This window comes from Anopheles coluzzii, chromosome 2 (genome assembly GCF_943734685.1).
Source record: "Anopheles coluzzii chromosome 2, AcolN3, whole genome shotgun sequence".
Lineage (NCBI taxonomy): Eukaryota > Metazoa > Arthropoda > Insecta > Diptera > Culicidae > Anopheles > Anopheles coluzzii.
Genome location: NC_064670.1, coordinates 3,141,319 through 3,159,584, shown reverse-complemented (window position 1 = coordinate 3,159,584; position 18,266 = coordinate 3,141,319). Strand labels below are relative to the sequence as shown.

The 18,266-nt window shown below is 47.1% G+C and overlaps 1 protein-coding gene across 2 annotated transcripts in view; it reads right to left on the bottom strand.

Annotated features, from left to right (window-relative positions):
• Positions 1–18,266, bottom strand: part of LOC120951245 (furin-like protease 1, isoforms 1/1-X/2) — a 141,211-nt gene that overhangs the window by 9,186 nt on the left and 113,759 nt on the right. For both annotated transcript variants that reach the window (XM_040369839.2, XM_040369838.2), the window contains 10 exons: positions 11,335–11,556; positions 11,135–11,263; positions 8,930–9,411; positions 8,600–8,805; positions 8,241–8,427; positions 7,881–8,054; positions 7,606–7,724; positions 5,225–6,826; positions 2,366–2,541; positions 2,139–2,229 (listed from right to left, as the gene is read on the bottom strand). In XM_040369839.2, coding sequence (XP_040225773.2) covers positions 2,139–2,229; positions 2,366–2,541; positions 5,225–6,826; positions 7,606–7,724; positions 7,881–8,054; positions 8,241–8,427; positions 8,600–8,805; positions 8,930–9,411; positions 11,135–11,263; positions 11,335–11,556 — 3,388 coding nt within the window. The remainder of the gene's footprint in view (positions 1–2,138; positions 2,230–2,365; positions 2,542–5,224; positions 6,827–7,605; positions 7,725–7,880; positions 8,055–8,240; positions 8,428–8,599; positions 8,806–8,929; positions 9,412–11,134; positions 11,264–11,334; positions 11,557–18,266) is intronic.

Below are 18,266 nucleotides of genomic sequence, written 5' to 3'. Positions count from 1 at the left end.
CCGGGTGGTGGCATGTATTAGGAATAATCGTGGTTTCTGTGTATCGCCATTTTTCCGATACCCAAGTCGACACATTCGGGCTGCCCGGGTGGGTGTGGCCGGGAACACGCCCCTTTCCGGAGACGAAACCACGGCGGCATTGTGTGCTTGGCGGCCGGTGGAAAGCAAAAAGCTCGATAGTAATCCGCACCGAACGCCGCCGACTAGAAGGAGGTATGCAAATTGAGTTCAGCAAACTGGATCAGTGCCGGGCTGCTAACCGACCCCGTGCACCGGGGGTTGCGGCTTAGCTGGCAGTGCGCTACTGACGACCGGATCCAAGCGGGATCGTGCTCTGGTTGACCCTGTTTGCATATTGAGTAGGGTGGTGTTGAGAAGAGAGAGAGAGAGAGAGACAGAGAAGGAAAGACAGTGAGCATAATAATGTTGTCGTTCGGGTGTGCCAATTTTGCATCCGTTGCGCTGCCGGCAAAGACGCTGCTATCCGCACTGCATAAGAGCAAGGCCCAGGGCGGGAGCTTTTCGGAAATTGGGCTTAAACGGAACAGAGTAGTAGTGGCGCAAAAGGGGCAGAAAAGAGCTGTTAGGAGTATGCGGTTAGTATACGGAGGTGGTCGGAATTTCACTCAACCATTTACCAATAAAGCTGCTGCTTCCCGCCCCACTAATTCGAACGAGTCCGAAAGATAGCTCAATGTTCGGAACCTCCAGAAGAATGCTTATCTTGCTCGATCACCTGAGCGTATCGTTGTGCGAAAAGGGGATACATTGCATCTCAGATCAGATGGACGATGTTAAAAGTCAATTCGTAAGAATTGAAATTATCGACTCCACTCCAGAAAAATGAATAAATTAACAAAAAACCATTTAAGGGCTGTGCTACATGATATGAACCTCAAATAAACATGAGTTTTACTCGTTGTGTTTACTTCACCAATATACCTTAACAAACATGCATACGATAATGAACCCGACAATGGAGACGCACGGTACTTGACGATGATGCGATGGTGTATGTGTGTATGTGTATGTGTGTGATGTATAAAAGAACTAAAGAGCTCCAAAGGATGCACACACAAAAAAAACATGTTCGATGGAGCACGGTAGCATACAACATATCGAACGCATAATTTCAAAACGTTTGCTTTACGAAACTAACCTGACCCATGGATGTAAAATATATTCATTTCGAAAAAAAATGTTCTAATTTAAAACTAACGTATATACCCCGCTACAACTACCATTTTGATATTTTTACCTTTAGACACATTGGTTTTTGTTTTGCAATAACCGTGTGGTTTGGGATAGCGAACTTTCATAAGAATAGTATTTTACAAATTATATATTTACTAACAATGTTAAAGAGTATGGAACGGGTGATTCTCTCGCTACTGGATTAAAAAAGAGCATAATGTGCTTGTGTGTTTGTGGGTGTATGTGTGTGTGTATTGGCAAGGGTATAATATATTGCCCTCCACATACACACACTCACACCAACTCTCACGAGCGGCTAAGCAACAAAGCAAAACTTTGGCTTCAATCAGACGGAAAACTCGAACAACAGAGTGTATTTTCCAAACGGGGGAACCTGCTGTTGCTGCCGCTGCTTCTGCTGTTAGCAATGCGAGCAGCACAAATTTTGACTCGTGTTTGGTAGTAGGGATAATTAACGCATCTGCGACTCTTCCTTTGCAACCGCCCTCGAGAGCTCGTTTGGATTAGCTAATTCACAATTGCTGTCTCACTTGTTGGCATGTTTCTCGCTGCTAGTCTCGCTACTAATTGCCGAATTATGGACGCAACACGCGCCACACATTGCTTCTCGGCATGCCACACGGAGCTGCCCACGTTTGCGGATCATTCCTTTTGTACCGCGATTGGCCGATTACGGATTACATTTGTTGCATTTGTTTTACTCTACGTTTGGGGCGTTCTTTTGTTTTCCGCTTCACAATCACTCACATGCGCTGCTCATGCCTCCTCTATGCCCGCTGATTTGCTGTAAAATTGCCATTTCTGTTTGCTGTTGTGGTCGATTGCTGCGCGCGACAAACGCGATAACGATTACCTACTACCGATTGAGCTTACTTGTCTGTCGGAGTAAAACTGTGATATGAACATTACAAGCAAGGACAAACCTATGCAGCTGGCGGCATCAAACCGTGCGCAGGATACCGTCGTCACGTCGTTCGATGAGGTTCGCTGCACCTCGCTGTGTCCCTCGCCGATCTGCGACAGCAAGGAAAGCAAAAAAAAGAAAAAAAAAAACAAAACAACATGTCAGGTGAAACAATGTTTTTTAAAGTTTAATTGGATGGAATAAAATGGGCCCCCGGGGCGCCCACCATCTGATTCCCCTGCTTACCTGCTGCATATCTCGCCACTGATCGCTCGTTACGCCACTGTCAAATTCCAGCGCATTGTGTTCCATTTCACCGCCAAAGTTACTGTCGTAACCTGGCTTACCGAACCGGACCGGATCGTTCGGCTGGGCGGGCGTTTCCGTGCCGTAGAATATAAGATCCCATTGCGTAATTTGTGCTGCGTGAGTGTGCGGATGAACGAAAAGTAGAACGTTAATTAATTGTTTACACATAATTTCAGAGAGAGAGAAAAACATAAGGGCAAAAATTCAATTAAACGACACTTTCCATTAAAAAAACAATAAGAAGGAAGCAAACAATTGAGAACAAACACTAAAGTATTATAATTTTAACCAAACAAAATGTAATATCTACCTGTCTGATTCTAACCATGGGCTCAATAAACGATAGAAAGCTCGTTTAATAATAGATTTGGTGATTGTAAAACTTTTCGTAATTCACCAATTAAAACTTAAGCTGATAATCTACCCTCTAAATGAACTCCCCAAGTATTCTTTTATTACCAAACATGTGGATACGATGAAAAAAAAACAAAAAAAAACAGCCCCACAGTGCACGTAAAAGCGTCACGAACTGACACGAAAAGTTTTCAAAATTTACGACTGCACAGAACCAGGTGCCAACCAAGTAGCTGGGTGGGTGCATGCCGTCTGCTATCGGGAAATAAAAATGCCGATAGAAAACGTCCTGGCCCTGTCTCCTGCCCGCATCTCAGTGGTTGGAAAGTATCTTCTAAGCACACCATAATTAGTTAATTTAGTTAATGTCTTGTGAAAATATGCGAAATCTTTGCCCGGGCAAGAAATCACACCAACGACAAGGACTTATGTCGTTCGGGCGGGAGCGTACGTACACAGGAATGTGCCAACATTCGGGAGAAAGAAACCGAACGAGAAGAAGGTGACATGATCTTTCGGTGGAGGAGAGACATACACCCGCCGACATGGGCTTACTGAAAGTGCTGTCTGCTGTGTGTGTGACATGTACTGTACAAGGAAAGGGGACGGCGCGCGTGTGGGCAAAACTTTATCGTACTACACTTTCGAGCAACGGCGAGCAATGAAAGTGCGACGTTCCACATGGCAGTGGCACGAGTTATCACCTTCCAGCAGCAGCACGTGGTGGTGGACCGTGTCTTTGTCTTTCGGGTGGAATTTCGAGAGTCAAGCATCGTCGTACTGGCGATAGGCGAGGTAAGGTTGTTTGGTTTACGATTTTCATGGTGCAAAGGCATTGCGCCATATTTCGCTTTCCACAAGGTTAAACTTACACCTTGCACACACACATCCTGCTGGTCAAATGAAAACAAAATCTTTAAACCGATTTAAGAGGCCAAGCCGGAAAACTTCGGCGCTCCAGCAATTTAGAGAACATGCCCCCGTTAGGTCCACGTTTCACCGGTGCGCGGTGGTGTTTTAGCGTCAACAGAGAAGTTACTTCAACTTGGCGAGTGCTAGTAGCAAGGAAAAACTTATCCTTCCCACACACCAGAAACAGAGAGAGGGAGAGAGAGAGAGCTCGATGAGTTGAGCCTTAAGCCAGAGCCCGCTGGTGCTTCCCAAAGACTCTAAGGACTGGGTGAAAAGTTTCGCATCCAAACCAAAAGCCGTACCACCATGTGTTTCACCAGTTGTTACGATTTGGGAGAGGAAACAACTTTTCCCTCCCTGCTCCCGGGAGAGATGCAGTCAACGCGCGCAAACATACAGCCAAACACACCGCAAAGGATTGAAGCACAAGTCTTAAAGTAAAGGCAGGGCGGCGAAAGATTCGTTACGCCAAGAGGTTCGGTCGGGCCAGCCAGAGTGATGCTGTAACGAACGATCGCGGAAGCCTGCCGAGGAGGGTTTTCTCCAGCGAACAGTTTCCGCCGTGGCCTTTGTATTATCCCCGGCAGCGTGCAAAACCGTGCTCTTATGCAACGATCCTATTTACCTGTTGGCAACATCACACCGCACCTGTCCCCTCTGTCACCAACGGAAGGCCCCGAAAACGCCAGTGGCAGTGGTTAGTGTCGAGGAGACTGCCCCGGGCCCGATCGCGCCCGATGACGTGGCTGAATAAATTTCCCAGCGGTTTTAGCAAGAACAGTAGATGAGAAACCGTCAAAAAGTTTATCGTTTTCCCTTGGGTGGCTTAACGTTATCACCAGCGAGCGAGCGAGGACATTCGTTTGCACGCGCGCGCTCTGGCGCTAACGGAGAACAATACTACCCCTCCCACACGCCTACCTGCTTTTTGCAAGATTGGGCCGCGGGTATCGTGCTTGTGAGTGGGTAGATTTATTTCCCACCGGTTGGCGCCAAGCTGTCGATAAATCAATGCTTCGTATCAGGCGCTCACCAAATATAAAAAAAGGAACCACCAGAGTAGATTATGTGTTAAAATGGAGTTTTTACACTTTTACGCCCTATTTCGAAAATGTCACCATGGAGCGCAAATACTCTCGAGAGTTACACAAATTGGAATTCATTATGCATAAGAGCGGTGGCAGCGGCAGTACACAAATGAAAGGGAACGGAAGCAAGTACTCGTTAGCGCTAATAAACTCGTTCAGAGGAAGGCTGAAATCAAGATCTCTTGGAGCACACACACGTGCACACACCTCTCAGTAAAGCAAATCTGAAAACTAAAACCATTGCAGAAAGAAACGACAAACACTAAGGTGTTCCTAAACTAAAACACTTTCAAATAAAAATCAACTCTACTAAAAGGGGGGAAAAATACACAAAACGTCGCACAAATGATCATAAGTAGAGAGAAAATCGAAGGACAACTGAAAATGGGCAAGCATAAGGAAAACACATGATTCGAAAAGGAGAACAGCGACTGATAAGTACCCTTTCCGTGCTTTTGATCGTTGGAGGACGAAATGAAGGAGCTCTGCGTTCGGCTGTAGTACGGTGACGACACGTAAGACGGTGGAATCGGCTGCAGGCTGGACGATATTTTGCGCGGTATCGCATCGATAATGTCGGAATCGGGGAAAAAGATCTTTGCCCGCGATGGTTTGCCGAGTGAAGTAGTGCCGCCCCCTCCGGTAGTAGCGATACCACCACCCGCCGATCCGAGCATAATGCCAGGTGGTGCCGGTAATCTGGTGCCGGAAGTCATCGCTCCCGTGCCCTTGCCCGACTGCTGGAAGTTACTGTTACCGGTGCCTGATGCGCTGGGTGAGCTGAGCTTCACTACCGGTGGTGGCAGCGGTGGTGGAAGCTGCTGTCCGCCCGCCCCAGCCAGATCGCCGTGCTCGTCGCGGATGGAAGAGTAGGGCTGAAGCTCGGGATAAAATTGCTGTATTTTGTCGTACTGCTGAAAGACCTTCGGTATGCGCGCGTTGATGGAGGATGCGGCCGGATAGCGGTCGTTGTATGTTGGGCTTGCGGTTACGGTGGTACCGCCGAGTGAAACCGTCGACGCACCACCGTGGCCGGGTGGAAAGGCCGGTGGCATACTGCCGCCACTACCACCACCACCCAGCGTCACACTCTGCAGCGCGATCGAGGAAGATGACAACGTTGTTGATGTGCCACTGCCACCGGCAGCCGTTGTTGCGGTGGTGGTTGTGGTTTTACGTCCCGACCCGCCGGACGTGGATGAGGAAGAGGAAGACGAGGAGGAGGACGAGAAGGAAGAGGAGGAGGATGCTGCAGCGGCAGCGCCAGATGATGAGCCGGATGATGAGACTGACTTTGAGGGGAACCCATTCTGTTTGACCTGCTTCGGGGCCTTGATAGCGATCTGCTTATCCTGTATGTTGGAGGTGGCCGCATGGTATTTGTCTCCCTTGCCATAATTAATAGTTTGCAATGGTGGCGGTGGTTTCTGTTTGGAGGAAGAATTTTTTCTACCCCCAGCGCTCGAGCTTCCGCCGCCATAATTGTTGAGGTACATGTTTACCGTGGTCTGTTGGTTGACTGCCGCCGACGACGACGACGACGAAGGCCGTGCGGTTGTGGTTTTCGAGGAGTTCTTGTTGGACTTGTTTTTGTTGCTCTTGCCTTTGTTGCCACGATTACTGTTGCCACTGTTGTTGTTGCTGCTGCTGCTGCTGCTAGTGCCGGAACTGTAGGCCGGTGTCATTCCGTATTGAACTGAAACCGACGAACCCGTTTGATGGTATTGCGTCTGATATTGTAGCTGTTGCTGCTGTTTACGGTTTGGTTTCGAAGCAACCGACGAGGAGGACGCAGAAGACGCACCAGCAATGCCAGCCGACGACGACGATGAAGAAGAGGAAGCGGATGAAGAGGACGATGAGGAGTAGTAATTCTTTGATCCTCCACTGACCGTGTAGCCGTTGAAGCCGGCAGCGGGCAGGATCGGTGGCAGTGCGGGCGTTGGGGTTGAATACGGTCTCGAGACATTCGGTGGATCGTTCGGATCCGGCGGAATGCTCGTACCGTACAGTACCAGCGACCAGCCCCGTATGACCGAGTATCCTAGGGGTAACGATGCGTTCGTTGAAACAGGAAACATCCGGCGCAGCGTGTGGAGAAATTGAATCGATATAGGTAAAGAACAAGACCGTTGGAACCGGTGCGTTAAATACGGGATGACACGTTGTTTGCAGCTCGAATCGATGTTAGTTTTAATTAAAATCGATCCTAGGCTCATTAACATCCTGCATCAATGGCGTATTTGACGCTTGAGTATTTGCGACGGTGAGCGGAAATGCTTTCATATCCGAGTGTTCATTCAAAGCGACTGACGGAGCAATTGGATGCACCCGCCAGTGGAACGTCATTTAGAGAAACCAATTTATAAGACATTTCGTATATGATTAATGGCTCATTTGGATAGCTCAGTCATTTGTGCTGGCGGAAAGTGTGTATCGATCCGCTTGAGATGATTGTGACATCAGTTAAAGCAAGTGGTAGTCAATCTGCAGCAGATAATAGCTTTTCTCTCAATGCCAACCTTCGTTAGAACCAATTAATTCTAACGTCCCAGGCGCATTGCGATGAGATAATAATGAGCTTCTCAAATCGGGTTGAGCATCAATCAACATTTAATGTATGAGAAATGTAACCACATTCCACACGAGATGATATATCTCATGTAGGAAAGATACGTCAGACAAATGTTCAACTACATCCAATACAGATGGACGGTCTAGATTAAATTTACGATTGGACCACACGATTGAAATCGCACAGCCAGCTTCATTCAGTTTCGGCTCGACAGCGTGTTCGTGTGCGTTAAATCTAGCCAAACTTACCTAACAAACGACCTTCATTATGAATCTCCAGCTGCCAGGTACCGTGGGGTGCCTCGCCCCAAGTGTGCACCGACATGAACGGCCACTGATTGAACCCGGACCGCGACAAATCGTGGGATCTAACGAGTCCAATATGCAGATAAATGGCATAGGCACCGTCGTGGAAGGACAGGAAAAAAGAAAGAGAGAGAGAGAGAAAAAACATGAAAGTCAAACCATTTGGACTCGGTCACGAAACACGAAAAAGCACAGCACGGGAGAAGGTGCTTCCTTACCTTGGCGTCAGCAGGGTGACCCGCGTACCGGATGGCGAGGTTAGGAAGATTTTGATGTCGCCACGCCGCTGCGAGGTAAGGGTGATTTTGGCCTGTACGTGCTCGAGATAGTTCACGCCCATACAGTGCTCCACGATCAGCTGCAGGGTGACTTTGGTTCGGGGAGGTATTTGTCTGCAGCGAAATAGTAGATGGAAACAAAAAAAAAGATGTGACGGTAACGTTGAGTGAATGTGTAAGCAAAACCTCGGTGCACACGAAGCGAAACGTTGCTTCAAAAGAAGGCCGGAAAGGCGTACGGTTAGAATTTCGGGCCCATGTGTAGGGGCCCACGCTATAGGCCATGCGAGGCGAACTTACTTGTCCAGATGGCGCGCGTTGATTTCGCAGACCTGCTGCTCCGGGACGGTTTTCCAGGTGCGTGCCAAACGGACCATAGCCGCTGCATCCATTAAGCCGTATCCGAACGAATGGGACACCCGTCGACCGACACCGTTTACCGACCAGTTCGGATCGATTAGGTTGCCCGGTTTTGCCGTTCTGACAACTAGAAAAAAGGGACATTAAAGCCCGAAAAAAAAAAGACGGGACAAGCAACGAATGAGAGACTGTTTTCTGGGACAGTGGCACGATAACGAACCTTTCGCCAGTGCTAAATTTCATTTTGCAAGGAATTCGCTCATGCGACCAAAGCGCATGTGAGCGATTGTTTGACTTACCGATATGCTGTAGATCACGCCAGGTTAGATTACGGTTGGCTTCCAGCACCAGTGCCGCAATGCCGGCCGCCAGTGGAGCCGATGCCGACGTGCCCGTATGGGACGACGTGCACGTATGGTGGAGATCCGTTGTGATCACCTGCTTTTCGTTGGTGTTCCCGCTGCTGTACGTTGTCGCTAGTGTTGAGCTGCACATTTCCGAGAACCTAGCGGGCGAGAATAACGCGATAAGCATGGCGCAGAAGGCGATTGCAGTGTATTTACACAGAGCGAAAGCGGCATTAAGGCCACACAACAGCTCAGCGCTCCCTCCCCAACAGCACTACTTACCAAGGCACCTGACCCTCCTGGGAGGTGGACGATATCGAAAGCGTCCAGATGGAGTTGGTGTAGCCATCACAGTTGCAGTTATCATGCTCGCGACCACCGTTGCCCGAGGCCCAGATGAAAATTGAGCCCTTGCCGCCGCGCCCGTTACGCACTCCCTCGATGAAGGCGCGCGTCGCCAGCTCGCCCGGCCCGTCCACCGTTTTGCCGTCGTCGTCCGGACCCCAGGACGCACTGTAGATGTCTATGTGCTGGGAGTTGTGACCCAGTGAGCGCGCCTCCACTATGTCGGTCACGTCACCGTCCAGCATTCGCACACCTCCGACCTTCGCCCCGTACGCGATACCGACCGCACATTTGGAATTGTTCGCCGTGGCTGCCACCTCACCGGCACACCGCGTCCCGTGCCGGTTCGAGTCGGTTAGATCGTAGTGGGGCATCGGATCGTTGTCGGAGCTATTTACATCGTACGACGCGTATGGATCCTGTGCATGGGGGAAGGAGCAGACAAAAAGGATTATTTGAACCGTTCAAACATTCAAACTTATATACGATGCATTCAGCATTCAGAAATAGTTATTTGAGCATACACGTTTTTTTACTTCTCTTAGTTAAACTTCATTGAGTCGCAGAGACAACACGGTTCATCATAAAGCGTTTACGTGCGGACCGTGTTTACCAACCGACCAAGCAAACATCATATGCATGGCTGGTTGCTTGTAATCCCGAAAGTGTTGACTCTACCTGCTATGAATGTGTTTTTATTGATGTAAAACTACTATCCGCTCGCAAGGCACGCATCGCCTGGGGCCACTGTTTTCACCCCCGGCATACGTTAACATATTTGCATTGTTCTCTCAACTGTAAAGGATTTGATGTTGACATTCCGAAGGCAGGTGCAAAAAATAGGTTGTGGTCAACCGGACGGGCAGCAAACCGGGCTGGCAACCTGACTTAAGCTGCATCATCCGTCCGCGTGCATGAAACAGGATTAATTTTGATGGCAATGCTTGTTTCAGGGGATTTTATTCACCAGTGGGCAATCGTTATGCGTTCACACCATTCGAGGGGCACACTGTGCAGTGTAGAACACATTTATTAGTGCTTCATTTTTGTGGCAAACTGGAATGGAATGGAATTCCGGGGGCTCGAAATCGTTTCAACCAAGCAGTATTTAAAGCACAACTCATAGAAAGCATTTTAAATTTACGTTCATTTCGCATGTTTTCTATTAACTATCTTTAGCAGAATCAAGCGGAACATCGAAAATCACATAACGACAGATAAAAACAGTGGCCTCACTTTCTGAAGATATCATTCAAAACAAGGCCTCTCGGAAGTCAAGAACAGTATAAATATTCATGCGCACGAAAACACATCAAGCAGTGTGCATCGCTTCGCCGATGCGTCCGTGCTTGCACACTCCGATCTGCGCTCAAGTTCTGTTCAAACAGTAGCATTTGCGCTGAAAAAGGCACCAAAGTAACTGCCAGGGAGGCGACGCAGGATAGCTTCTCCCCTTGCACTGGGGAAAAAGGACGAGTGCAATTAAAAATTCTGCACACGACAGCTTACATCGTTTCGGCAAGGGTGAACGACGGTGGACGACTCCCACCACCACTAGCCAACATCGAAAGGGATGAAATGTAGAACCATTCTTTTGACCTGCCAAAGCATGCATGTACAAGCCCGCCACAACAGACGGTCCATGCCCGGGCCCCCAGTCCCGGCGCGTTCATCGGTGTAGGGTAAAAATTTGTTTGCACTCCCCAGAGGTGAAAACGGAACAAGTGAAACACACGTGAGCGTGAAAACTCATCACACCGATGGTAACTCGAAGGTGGTGTTTCGGTCCAGGCGCTTGTACCGGAGTCGGACCATGACATCAGTAAAAAAAGAGCAGTTCCAAAAGGCTAGTTGAACTAACTCTCCACAGGGCAACAAAACTTTTTCATCCACCAGGTGTGACAGGTGGGAATTTTTACACCCTGTTGGATCTCTTTTTGTACACCGGACATGATTACGGGTTGGTCCTGTATAATATTAAGCTTTTTGTTTCATGTGCCTGTTTTTGCCGTGTTTGAAATCTGTTGCATCGCCGCGCTTTCGAGTGCCTTTGCTTGCATTTTAATTCCAGCATCGCCTCGTAGTGCTCAACTAAAATGAAGGAAAATCATAAAATAAAACTAAAACGCCTCAGCCACTCACATAGTTGTGCTCCAGATCGGGATGATCCGATTCCAGTCCGTCGTCCAGAATCGTTACCACCACCCCTTTCCCCGTAACGCCTTCCTTCCACGCAGGAATCACATTCATGTCCAGCCCGTTGCCGCGATTCTGTAAGAGAGTCAATTTTGAACACATTAATATGGGATGACATCTTTAACCTTGCCAGCGGTACACCTTACCAAGTACCACATTTCGGGCCATTTCGGGTCGTTTAGCTGGATCGGCAGCTGGTACGATTTGGTCAGCGGTCGGAAGTCGCGCTTTTGACGCGATCTGGCCCGCTGCTGTTTCGCCCACCGAACACGCCGGTCCGATTCCAGCCGTTGCTGGTGAGGTTTGGAGGGACTGAGCGACCGCTTGTGCAGTCGGCTATGCTCGAAGTGGTAGTGTTCGTGAAAGATCTGTGGAAGAAGGTGCGAAAAAGAAGAACAGTTTGAGTGACATGCTGGTGCGACGTTTCCAAGGTTACGATTATTTGACAGTTTGGAGCTTATGTGATGTGTGTTCAATCTCGGACAAACGGAGCAAATAACCTAGAAAATCTAAAAAAAAAATGGTGATAAAACACGACAGAGTCTTACAATACACCTACCGGAAGTAAATCATCAGTAAGCAGAAGGACACGAAAGGATCATCTGTACCGTATTAACTTGAGGCAAGTAAAGTCTCGCTCTATATAGTAAAAGAGCTTTTCCGTTGGGGCGTAGGTCGTAAATTCGTTTCCCTCATACCCAATCAGACCGTCACCAAAAATGGACAGATTAAGAAGTAAAACACACCTTTTCTGTCTCTCTTTATGCACGTAACCAAACGGCCAGTGGCATAATGATGTTTAATAAGGCTAAAAAACAGGTTGCATGCGAGTCAAGCTATTTCCAACTTTATTTTTTCCCTCAGGACAAGCCGGGTTTTGCTTGCTTTTATTAATGAGTTTCGGTAGAGTTTTTAAATTAATTTTCATAATGGGAAAAGTATTCTCCACCATTTTGCCGAACGGATTAAAAATACGCAACCGTAGCATCAATTATGAAATCGTTGGCAGAGTGTGCATTAAACGTTGGCGCATGAAATGCGTTTCCTTTACGCCACAACTACACTTTGAAGTATGCAAAAAGCAACGTGAGAAAATGTGTTTTTACCTGTTAAGCAAACTAATTCCGCTTAAATAGAGGTGCTTCATTGCAAGTTATGCGTCACTTTGAATAGCAAAAACACTTACTTCCATCGAAATATGGTCATGCGAAAACCAGAACATAAAATCTGGAATGTCGACACCTATTCGTAGATTGGTTTCCGCCGAGGCAAAGCTAGGGGAAAACTTTGAAATTTCTACCGAAACAATTTCGAGCATTTTCATGCATGCTCTCGGAAACCAACCCATTCCACCACCGAATAAATAGTGCTTCGCTCTCCAACGGTGCTGCTAATGAATTTAATTTAAAAGCAATGTTTCGGGCCCTTGCATCCTCATCCTGGCTGACTTGCGGACGCTGCCTTGCCCTCGTACGGGTTACGGTTGCTCCGGGAAAGGTTGCTCTCGGGCAAGACGATGTAATGCGAGCACATGTGTGTTGTTCCTATTGTGGTGTACATATCCCTCAGCAGTGTAGCACCAGTCATTTCTACGGAAATAAAAATCGATTCGAACATTGTGCCAGTCAGAAATGGGGTTTATTGGGTTTTCCAGCCCACTTCACAATCATTTCCACCCGATTGTTGGCTAGAGACAAAACAAAAAGGTGGCAGGTACACAGGAAACGGTAACGGTGCGTGCGTTTACTCCCCCATATGCTAACAACCACCCTGCACAATTGGGGTTTGCTGAGGGGTAGAGAATCATTGTACCAATATTTGTGGGCGAACTGTTTCCGAAAGAATCAGGAAATGGTAAACTTGACACGGCCCCGGGTTGGACTGATGATAAAAGCAAATGAACAAACCGAAAACTGTTTTATGGGGTGGTGCTGTACTGTGTGAGCTCTTAAAATGCGGAAATGCTACGGTTCAACTGATGGCAAGCAATTTTTGTGTATTCCATTTAATCCCCTCAATAGATGTGTCTCCATCATTCTCCACATTCCATGCTTGGAATTACTAGCTCACCATGAAAATATGTTCCGTATTCAATCGTAAAAGTGGGCAGTGGGTGCAGTAGCAGTGGGCAATTCATTTGAAGCCGAACAATGAATTAATGCTGAAATTTGCTCGAATGAAATGGTTTGCTCCCCCCAACAAAAAACACCTCTCCACAATTTACGTTAGGTTGGGGAGGGAATAGTTTTGCAATCCTTTCAAATTAATGTTTTGTTATTGCACGGAACCTTTTATGATTTATGATTTATAGCTCTAGCGAATGCCTAGTTTTGCAGAGCGCCATAAGCACCCTTCAAAAGGACCTTTTGTACATCGATATGTGTGCTCTGTTCTTGAAAGGGTCAGGATTGCCCAGGGTCTAGGGTCAATAAACTGATCATAGTCATTGCTCAGTCGTTGGCAAGCGAGGAACAAGGTCATAATGAAATAAGAAGCCCAAATTACACTAACAGCTGTAGAACTGTCTAAATGTGACGACCCACTCTATGTTGAAAGGTGATAAGCAAGTGAGTGAGAAAAATTTAAACCTGTACTGTTAAACACAACATCACCTTGTGACGGAAGGCGTACTACCCACGTAATGGATTGTGCCGACGATGGATTTGAAGACAGGGCGTATAAGTGGCGAAATCATTACGCCCAGGCAAACTTTACACCCTGGAAAAGTGCCTTCCTCGTGAGCTCGCCTTGCAAAAAGGCACCAAACCAGCAACAAAACACTACACGCCAGCATAAGTCCCTGGGTGGACCCTGGAGATGAGAAATTTAATTACTGCTACTTTGAAAGTACACACGCACGTTGCCTAAACTGTGTTCAAATAGCAGAGCACATATGGGCGGGGCGGGTGTTGAAATCAGCAGACACTCACACTGACGGCTGCCTGCGTCCCCCTTGACTCTCCTCCACCGGGTTGAGGAGTTCATCGGTTTTGTGGTCTCCGCAAAGCCATTTAGCGCAACATAGTTTCCCATGCTCGGTGGCTGCACACAGCAACACCAACCAGAGAAATCATTAGATATCAGACAAAATCAGCAGAGTCTGCACCACCGTGTTGTGTCTAAAGTGTTTTTGGTCTCTTTCTGTTCCTTGCTGTGCCACAAGTGCACGGAAGTAATTTAGCTCGTAATTTCGGAAGGATGTTAGTACTTGCATTCTACCCCGGCGCTGCTAAAAGTCCTCTACACGGAGATTCGTTACACACATCAAGTTTGTACTTTTTGCGTTATTTTCTTGCGTGACGACGATGATGATCACACAACAATCACAACATGGCCCTGCTCGGCGATAACAACAAACACAGACACATGACTTCAACAATAATGCACAGAAATTATGGTACAGTTAATGTAGGAGCCATTGTAGGACCGCTGACCGAAGGATAAAGTTAACCCTTTTCCCACGTGGGAGGACACGGAGAAGTATGTGTGTGTGTGTGTACGTTAAGATGTGTCTCTTCACCCACTTCAGGATAACTAATGATCGAACGTCGTTAAACAAGTGGTTGCCTTTTTATGTGAGCGAAAGAGAGTCAATTGGTGACACTTTTGAGAAATTGTGTTGCTGTCAGCACAAGCATTCTCAACCCCCGCCCTCCAGATCTGTGGTCCCTGCCTGACGGATGTCAAACCAAACAAAGGGACGTAGAAAATCAGTGAAGGTAATGTGGAGAAATTAAGTACAGCTCAGTGTTGCAAAATATTGGGCGAAAGCTTTTAACCACACGGGGATGATTGATGATCGACTCTTGGCTTTTACTGGCGGTAAGGCTCACATGCGGTACACGATCCAATAACCCCGGAACTGAACAATGTTTTGTTTTGCTACATTGTATTCTTTGTACGATAAATGACAGTTTACAGTTTCACCTAACATGACTGCTTTTGTGCTCGGAATGGCTTTGTTTTACTGAAATATTCCTTTTTAGCTTTAATAAGGCATCATATAAAACGATAATAGAGCGCGTACGACGTATTGAATCTATTCGTTGTATATTAAATCAAGCAAAAAGAAAGCAAGAAAAAGTCATAAATGACCGCCGTCATGATTTATTTATTCCATCACTTTGCTGTCCGCTTTGTTTGCCTTTTGCTTGTTATAAAGCTTGTAAATGACCCTGGCAGATTTTTGGTTTTAATTCAACACCAAAAAAAGCCCGCTCGATGCCTAACCCTTCGGAGATCAAACATCAACAGACACACACAAACAAAAAACGGAAACCAATTTTCCATCCTAATCACCGCCACACCAGAGGGGGGTCAGCCGTTTCAGAAGGTTCAACTTTTCCAATTAATTAACCGCTGCGGACTGTTGGTGGACAATATCGCTCTCCCACTAATTCTTTCTTCTCGTGGGGGACCTTTTTTGTGCTGCTGCTAGATAATGATTTGTCCCGATCTTTAATTTGATTATTTTTACTTTCGCTTTATCCTTCACCCAAGGCTCAACCCGCCCCATTGCACGGTTTGCAACTGACAGTTGAGCTTATAAATAAACTGCTTCCAACATGAACTAAAAGTCCTAATAGTCTTCCCATTCTTATCACGTCATGTTAATCACGATGGACACAGTTGATACACAGCTGGCCGCATTAGAAAGCTTTCCACTTTGACCTTGTTCTTTCAATGACTGATAATCTTCTCCCGGTTCGGTGCTGACTTGGTAGAGTACATGAAAACAATTTCGACAAACTTTACATCATAAATTACACCTTAAAGAATAATTCCCAAAGCTAAATAGCAACAAAAACGCGGCAAATCCTTACTGTTTCCCTTTCTGTTTTCAAAGTAAAAAAAGCTAGAGCACAAGCTATCTTAATTAACACATGCAAGGGAAAGGAGTTGAATTGTTCAACCGCGTTAAACGAGCGAAGCAAATGCAGTCAAAGCTGCAAAGTCAAAATTGTTGGCACAGTTTGTCGACAGTCTCGACACGCAGGGCAGGACTGTGAAGTTCTGACAAGCGCTGGAATGTGCAATTACAATTGTTTCGCCTTTCCACACACACCACGAAAAGGACTTTTTACAGTCAAGTAACAGAATTAGAAGCAGTGGCACAAAATGCGAAAAAAAACTAGTCGATTTTTTGTGAAAGCTTCATCACAGTTTGGCCGGGGAAAAGCTGCATAAAAACGGTAGAACTAAATTAAATTACAGTTCGCTGACCGCTTGACCGACGCTCCTCCGGATTTACCACTCAGCCAAGCCCCACTTGAACACAAACACACACACACATACGGCATCCCGGTTACTCATAAAGTGCTTTCGCAAGCGCTGGTAAATGGCTGGTAAAGCAAAAGAAAAAAAAGGGAAATTTTTGGAAAGTTGTTCCACTCCAGACAGAGCTCGAGCGTTTTTTTCCCTTTCCAATCTTAAAAAAGGGGTTTCAAAAAATTTTAAAATAATGACATGATAACAATTTTTGGCAAACGGTACCGATATAACTGACGCAGCAAAAGTAGCATCCAGAGCGACTGCCGTCTTGGCAACCTTCAACGGCGGCAACCATCCGAATGGTGGTAGGAGAGATAGAGAGCGAGATTGTGCCTTTGCCAGCGTTCCCTGCGGACTATTCAGGTCAATATACTGGAGCCACGTGTAGAAGGGCCGGGTTCCGGACATATTGCGCACTCCATCATCTTCTCCTCGTGGCGCAAGAAAGCCAACCACTGCTGGGGGATCTCCAAATGCAGGCAAATGTATGCTACTGCTGCTGCTGCTGCTAATGCAGGCTTGTTTCGGACGCTTCGCTGGATGACGCAAACATGCCCGGAAACGACCATAGCGACAGCTACGGTCAGTGACTTCTTGCTCACGAAGAGGCAAGCAAACCGGCAGACAGGGCCTTTGCATGCAGTCAAACCATTCAAACCATTTGTCTCGGCAGGACATGAAAATGAAAGCATTTCCCTGGCCCGGCCTCGGCCACAGCGTAAAGACATTAAGGTTAAAAACCTATCCTCTGCAGAAAAACGTCGTAAAGCTTGCCGACGATACAATCCACGCCTGGGGCCTGGAGGGCTCAGAATCAGAAACACTTTGCAGCCAGCCATTCCGCTACCGCTTGTGCATCGCCCGAAATGCAACGATATGTCTTTATGGCATTCTTTTCAGAGTTTATGTACCACGAAGTGTAACGCTTACGTTCTCATTCTCCTGGTCGTTGTCAGCGGTGGCGGCGGCGGCGACGCCTCGTTCGCTCTAGCAACGACTGCCGCTGGTATGCTTTAAGACAATTCGTCGCATCGGAACTTCTGCCAGCAGAAACATAAGCGAGACGCGGTGCAAAATCCGGAGCCATCCGCGGAAGAGCAGAGCATTATGCTGCAGACGAGCCTTTCGGTTCAGCAGGATGCTGCTGTGCTGTGTGTACATGGCACGCGAATCTTTTACGGCGGACTTAAAACCGTCGGGTTTTGTTTTAATCGCTTGCCCCACATCCTCGCCGGATATAAACAATGTTCAACTCAACTGCAGTGATTCCGCTATAACTCACAGCCAAAACGATAAAACCTCCACTATCTCTCTCTCTCTTTCTCTTGCTCTCTTTCCTTCAGTCGGATGATGTGTAGCGCTTCTGTTGGCCTGAAAGGACGTGATTTCCGCTCCTTCCCAGCAAGTGCATTTCGGAACACAAATCGTGTTCGGAACATTTGAGCCCTCATTCGATTAATTAAATCTTCCATTTTGCTGATGGATTAGTCGGTCACCATGGTACGTTCAATTACGGACGAATTGCTTACAATGATTTATCACTTCCCAGCAGCGGTTCAACGTTTAGTAAGCGGAGAGTAAAGCGCCTGGTTAAGTGATAGATTATTCATTTCGGCGCTGTACGGTCGGACGAACCCCGTTTGCGAATCATGACAATCAAAATACACTTGATTCATTTAGGGAAAAACCCCGGGAAATGGTTCCGATTTGCTAGGTAACTAGCAAACCAGTAACAGCTTACAGACCCCCGAAGGAAATGAACTTTTCCACGAATCCGAATGGTGCTGCGCCCACCGTTGCGCTCCAG